The sequence below is a fragment of the Nematolebias whitei genome, chromosome 2, assembly GCF_014905685.2.
Source record: "Nematolebias whitei isolate Nwh7 chromosome 2, NemWhi1, whole genome shotgun sequence".
Lineage (NCBI taxonomy): Eukaryota > Metazoa > Chordata > Actinopteri > Cyprinodontiformes > Rivulidae > Nematolebias > Nematolebias whitei.
The window spans coordinates 13,341,603-13,348,367 of NC_056499.1; the positions used below are offsets into that span (position 1 = coordinate 13,341,603).

General features: G+C 43.1%; 1 protein-coding gene across 1 annotated transcript in view; it reads right to left on the minus strand.

Moving 5' to 3' along the window:
* Nucleotides 1–4,828, minus strand: part of pde8a (phosphodiesterase 8A) — a 63,061-nt gene extending 58,233 nt beyond the window's left edge. The window contains exon 1 of the mRNA XM_037693187.1: nt 4,662–4,828. Within this exon, the coding sequence (XP_037549115.1) occupies nt 4,662–4,814 (153 nt within the window). The 5' untranslated portion in view covers nt 4,815–4,828. The remainder of the gene's footprint in view (nt 1–4,661) is intronic.
* Nucleotides 4,829–6,765: the final 1,937 nt, after the last annotated feature.

The window sequence follows — 6,765 nt, forward strand, 5'->3', positions numbered from 1 at the left end:
TGACCCAAAATGGAATAAACGGGTAAAGATAATGGATGGATGGATGGATGAAAACAATAAGATCTCGTGAGGACAGCCCACTGAATAGAACAGCTTCTGGGAGGTTACAACTAAAAGGTGAGGCAGAGGCCTGAACCAGAACCATGCTCCTTGACTTTATGCTTGGCATTCATCTCTCAACAGTAATCATCATTTGCAACTGAATGAAACACAACGGGGACGTTTACAGGCGCCAAAATGTGCAACAAAAACTCCCTAGAGCTAGCGTGACGGGCCCATGACTCGGTTCCTCTGAGTTAAAACATTTAAAAAAGCTAATTAAATTTAAAACATGAAGCTCTTGGGTTGAAATAAAGGCATAATCCATCTATGTCCATAGTCCAATATTCCAATCCTTATTCATTCACATCCATCCTGCTGCACCATTATATTCTAACCTGTTGTTGCTCAATATCTCTCTTTAGGACATTGTAAATATTTTAATTACCTTTTCACTTTTTGGTACTTTTTGTGTACTCTTATTGCATGCTTTTTGGATTTTCTTGTTTGATTGTTCTTTGATTTTTTTTTTTTTTAGCGAGTCAAATCAGTTCTTCTCATCCCAAGCATTTCATTGTACTGTTAACCCAGTGTTAACCTTGCATATGACAAATAAACACAACTTGAACTTGACTCTAAAAGGTACAGTGCCTTGCAAAAGTATTCGGCCCCTTTTGCCACATTTCAGGCTTCAAACATAAAAATATAAAATTTTAATTTTTTGTGAAGAATCAACAACGAGTGGGACACAATCGTGAAGTGGAATGAAATTTATTGGATGTGTCAAACTTTTTTAACAAATAAAAAACTGAAAAGTGAGTCGTGCAATATTATTCGGCCCCCTTGCGTTAATACTTTGTAGGGCCGCCTTTTGCTGCAGTTCCAGCTGCAAGTCTCTTGGGGTTTGTCTCTATCAGTTTTGCACATGGAGACACTGAAGTTCTTGCCCATTCTTCTTTGCAAAACAGCTCGAGCTCAGTGAGGTTGGATGGAGAGCGTTTGTGAACAGCAGTCTTCAGCTCTTTCCACAGATTCTCGATTGGATTCAGGTCTGGACTTTGACTTGGCCATTCCAACACCTGGATACGTTTATTTGTGAACCATTCCATTGTAGATTTGGCTTTATGTTTTGGATCATTGTCTTGTTGGAAGATAAATCTGCGTCCCAGTCTCAGGTCTCTTGCAGACTCAAACAGGTTTTCTTCCAGAATGGTCCTGTATTTGGCCCCATCCATCTTCCCATCAATTCTGACCATCTTCCCTGTCCCTGCTGACGAAAAGCAGGCCCAAACCATGATGCTGCCACCACCATGTTTGACAGTGGGGATGGTGTGTTCAGGGTGATGAGCTGTGTTGCTTTTACGCCAAACATATCGTTTTGCATTGTGGCCAAACAGTTTGATTTTGGTTTCTTCTGACCAGAGTACCTTCTTCCACATGTTTGGTGTGTCTCCCAGGTGCTTGTGACAAACTTTAAACAACTTTTTATGGATATCTTTGAGAAATGGCTTTCTTCTTGCCACTCTTCCATAAAGGCCAGATTTGTGCAGTGTACGACTGATTGTTGTCCTATGGACAGACTCTCCCACCTCAGCTGTAGATCTCTGCAGTTCATCCAGAGTGATCATGGGCCTCTTGGCTGCATCTCTGATCAGTCTTCTCCTTGTTCGAGATGAAAGTTTAGAGGGACGGCCGGGTCTTGGTAGATTTGCAGTGGTCTCATACTCCTTCCATTTCAATATGATTGCTTGCACAGTGCTCCTTGGGATGTTTAAAGCTTGGGAAATCTTTTTGTATCCAAATCTGGCTTTAAACTTCTCCATAACAGTATCTCGGACCTGCCTGGTGTGTTCCTTGGTCTTCATGATGCTCTCTGCGATTTGAACAGAACCCTGAGACTATCACAGCGCAGGTGCATTTATACGGAGACTTGATTACACACAGGTGGATTCTATTTATCATCATCAGTCATTTGGGACAACATTGGATCATTCATAGATCCTCACTGAACTTCTGGTGTGAGTTTGCTGCGCTGAAAGTAAAGGGGCCCAATAATATTGCACGCCCCACTTTTCAGTTTTTTATTTGTTAAAAAAGTTTGACACATCCAATAAATTTCATTCCACTTCACGATTGTGTCCCACTTGTTGTTGATTCTTCACAAAAAAATAAAATTTTATATCTTTATGTTTGAAGCCTGAAATGTGGGAAAAGGTTGAAAAGTTCAAGGGGGCTGAATACTTTCACACGACACTGTACCAGTAGAACCAACTATAAAGGAAATCTACAACTCACATGCAGACTGTGGAAATGTGCACAGTAAAAACTACAGAGTTACTGCAGTGAGTCTGGTCTGAGCTGCTGGCTCGAAGCTGTTGGGTCCAGTTGACCAATTATTGGGTGAAAACATTTGGCCCGATGGTTCAGTTGGTTGTGGGCCTAGTCACTGTTCACCGTTCGTCATTTTAAACCAGATGACCAAACGGGTCCTGACTGGACTTCTGCTTTAGGAAGTAAGACGACAAAAACTTGTAGGAAAATGTTTACACTGGTTGGTTTCAACTTTGGGTTTGAACGAGTTTGTTTTCCTAAAATCACATTAGTTGGTACAAGTTAGCTCATGCTAATAGCTGATAGCTCTACAATACACTCAAACACTACATGCCCTCAACTTTTCTTGTTGTTGGAAATTAAAGTCAATAGTGCTGGCATTTCAGAGTAGCCATCTTGTAATTTTGGAACCAGAGTCATGTGATGGAGGAGTTAAGTCCCGCCTACTTCCTTACACAGAATAATGGTGTCACACAAGCTTTATTTTAAGCATGACATAACAAATTACAGCTGTTTTTTTTTAAAAGAATATTTGAACATGCATCAGCGAGATAAACAAGTTATTTTAATTAAGAAACGTCCCATTTGTTTTCACGAGCATGGAGGGACCTAAACCCTGAACTGGATCATCCTGAGGGGCCTGTCCCCACTACGGCTTTAACTTCTGTGTCCCAGTTTGGAGTTAAATATTTCCTTACACGTCGAGGCACCAACCCAAGTTGCAAATGTCTAATAAACAATGTTGTAGTTTATTCAACTTTTAAGTAGTTTAATTTAACAGTTTAGGTAAAAACAAGTTTGCTGGGTCAAACCATGAACCTGTAAGGAAATCTTGAACGTTAAAGCTAGAGTAGATTCAGCATCCAGTAAGTTTTAAAACTTGTCATGAAAACAAATGAGACATTGTTGCTATAAAAATGCACCTGGCTGAGATTATATATTTTCTGCTGTTGACTCTTGTTGATCCATAGTTTTTAACCGTATGTGTTCCAATATTCATTTTTCTAATAGGTTCAGCTATATTTGAGGCCTGCCATAGAAAAGCAGAAGAAGCAGTTCTTTATGCTTTTCAATGGTGGCACCTTTTATTAATTTGGTCCAAGATGTACATCAAAACAAGCAGCTCAGCCACAAAATGTGTGCGATTATCTTAATTAGCATTTTGATTTACCGCTGTGGCGTAATTCTTCAAAAAAGAAAAAAAGAAACACAGAGCATGGAGAACGCTTGAAATCCAGTTAAAGCTCTGAAATATCTCAAAAGTTAAAGTAGTCACTGGATGCTCCTCCAGAACTGATCAGTTGTTTGGGTCAACCCAATTCAAAATGGATGCCACAGCTAACTTGGCGCAAACGTGTCTACAAGTTTGTCAATTTTAGATTAAGGGAGAGGGCCACCTGCATCATGAAGGACCCCACACACCCAGCGCACACACATTTTGCCCCGCTCCCATCAGGAAGGAGGTTAAGGAGCATTAAGTGTAGAACCACTAGACTGAGGAACAGCTTCTACCCTGAAGCTGTTAGACTCATGCTCAGATTCTAACTGTGATAAATCACATCATGCTGCTGATCTGTTTCATGTTGCTGCTGATCTGTTTCATGTTGCTGTGTTCATGCGTGCTCATCTGCTCACACAGACTCATGTTCGTGCTGCTGTGCGGCGTATTGTTTTTTGTGCTTAGTGTATTTTTAGTTAACGTTTTTCTAAGTTCATATCTTAGGATCTTATTACTGTTTTTCTTTTACATTTTTATTGTTGGATGTAACGGGGACCCTGAGTACACAATTTCGTTCCATCACATGTACCACATGTGGTGCGAATGGCAAATAAAGAAACTCTGAACTAAACTCTGGTGTGACGGTACATGAACAAAACCTCTACTCTTCCTGGTGCTAACAGTTTGCTAAGCTCTTTGTTTAAAAGTTCAAAATGGCTGCCACACCCAACACAAAAATGGCTATGCCTCAAAGATGTTGGATGATGACAATCAGCAGTGATGACAGTGATATCGAACTCGTACTGGGACGGCCAACGGATAAACGCTACAGGAGGCGGACATCTTCAAAGTTTGTTTGGGACTTTTTAAAGTTATTTCATTCTTTCTAATGAAGGTCATGTGACCTTAAAGCAGCTCACCCTGGTCCCAAAAATACAACATCTCCCACAAACCAAGTCCTGGTCGGGACCTGGACAACCTGGACCTGCTCAGCTGAAACCAGACAGGGACCAACAGACCCAGTCCTGGTGTGAACCCAGCAGTTCTGTGTGTGTGCTGACTGGACCCTCACCTTGCAGCTGGGGGGTTTCAGGGGTAGTCCAGAGGCAGGATTTCCTTGATGCTGAGTGGTGTTGGTCTGCTGGGGGGAGTGGGAATCCTCGGACTCTTTTCCACTGTGGTAGACCACCCTATCAGAGATATGAATACTTGAAGCACAGCCCATGCTTCAGCCCACTTCAGCCCAGTTCGTTTTTTTGTTTTTTTTCCTCTCTGTGTAACAAGAGGTCCAGTCTTCCTCAGAACCAGTCACATAAATGCACACATGTGTGGATCATCAGGGCCACAGCAAAGCCGGCTGTGCCTTCGCTCCAGCATGAGATGTGCGCGCCCCCTCCCCTGAAGCAGGAAGCTGATTTCCTCCCTCTGTGTTTTTCACATGAACCTAATTGGAGCTTTAATCCCAGCAGCCGAACAGTCCCGTCCTGGAGAACTCGGGTTCCGTTATTTCCCAGCTGCTCCTCTTCCTCTCCTCGTACCACATCACCATTTTCTCATCTTCCTCAACTTCCCAGCTCTCCTCCAGCAGGCCTAAAACAAACCGAGCTGCGTCCCCGTCAGCCTCGCGCACGACTTTTTATCCATTTCTCTGCGCGTGTGCGTGCAGGGTTTGTTGTAGTCCTTCACCTCGGAGCCATGAAGATTCCCAGTAATGCCCTTTATTAGACGGTTCCGATCCAGTCGGGTTAGCAGGACGCGGGCCGGATCAGCGTGTCTGTCCCCACTCTTGGCTCGGGTCCTGCGCGCCTCATCATCAACAGGCTGAAATGTTGCGGGGGGGTTCTGCTCCTGTCACACCGCAGGCCACGCAGCCCGACGCAGCGCCCCATCCATCAGCCCGGACTCACGCATCCAGCACGCGCACAGACCTCACTGGGCTCCGCGTCTCCATTCCTCCTGCTGCCCGGCTGGGAATGATCCAAACCCAGGAGCGGCTGCTGGTTCCGGTCCGGTCCGGTCAGGATCCGCGGTCCGGTCTCATTCTGCAGGAAAAAAATAAAAACCCAAAAAGTGTTTGGTTGTAAATGTCGGTTCCTCCTCCGGAGAAAAAAAAAAATCTGGAAAAAAATCAAAAGAGAGAAACAAAAGAGCCGCTCCGTGTCCACAAGTTTCAGAACCGAGATCCGGATTCTCTGGGTCTGACTGATCCGGAACCAGCAGAATCCCGCTCCATTCAGGCTGATTAAGTGTTTGTCTCCGGTGCTGTTTGTCCTTCCAGTTCTTCAGCTGCTTGACAGCCGAACATCCAATAAACGCAGCGCGAGGACTGACCTACAGCCTCTGATGACGTCAATGCAAATCAGCGCGCGCAGCCAATGAGAGGCGCGCGCCGCGCCACGGGGCGGCTCCTCCGCTTCCTGTGGGAACTTTAAAGTTTGGACCGAGCCGGACTCAGCTGGCTGCAGAACCGCAGCTCAAGGTCTGGTTTGTCAGGAACAAATTATTATAATATTATTGATAATAATATTTAGCTTTAGAGGACATTTCTGTGGTTTTGTTACAAATAAAACAAAAGAATGATCCCAAAATACAAAAATAAGTCTCCAAAATGAACAATTTCCCAGGAAAAAACTGAAAAAAAAAAACCCCCCAACATCTAAATGTTTAAAAAAATTCAAATTAAATGTTTTTTTTTAACTTCTTGGATTTTATTTTTTTTTTATTTTATTCTTGAATTGAATTTAAAATTCAAAATGATATTAGAGTTTGTCTCTAACACAGACACAGTCTGTCCTAACCTCTGAACACTGAGGCCTCTGTCCTTTCTGGGGTTTATTTGTGATATTCTGTTTTCTTTGTTAATGCAATTTTAATGTTTTTATGGTCTCCTCTCCTGTTGTTAGTAAATTTCTAAACACATGAGGCACTGAAGTCTGAACTTTTTCTGCTCATTTGAAAAAGGAATTCAAATCTACTTTAGGAGCAGTCTACTTCCTGCAATGGACAAAATGGTGATGATGGATGATGGCTGGATGGATGGGTGGATAAATGGATGGATGGATGGATGGATGGATGGATGGAAGGATGATGGGTGGCTGGATGGTGATAGGATGAAGGTTGGATGGTTTCATGGATGGATGATGTTTGGATAATGGATGATGAATGGATGATGGATA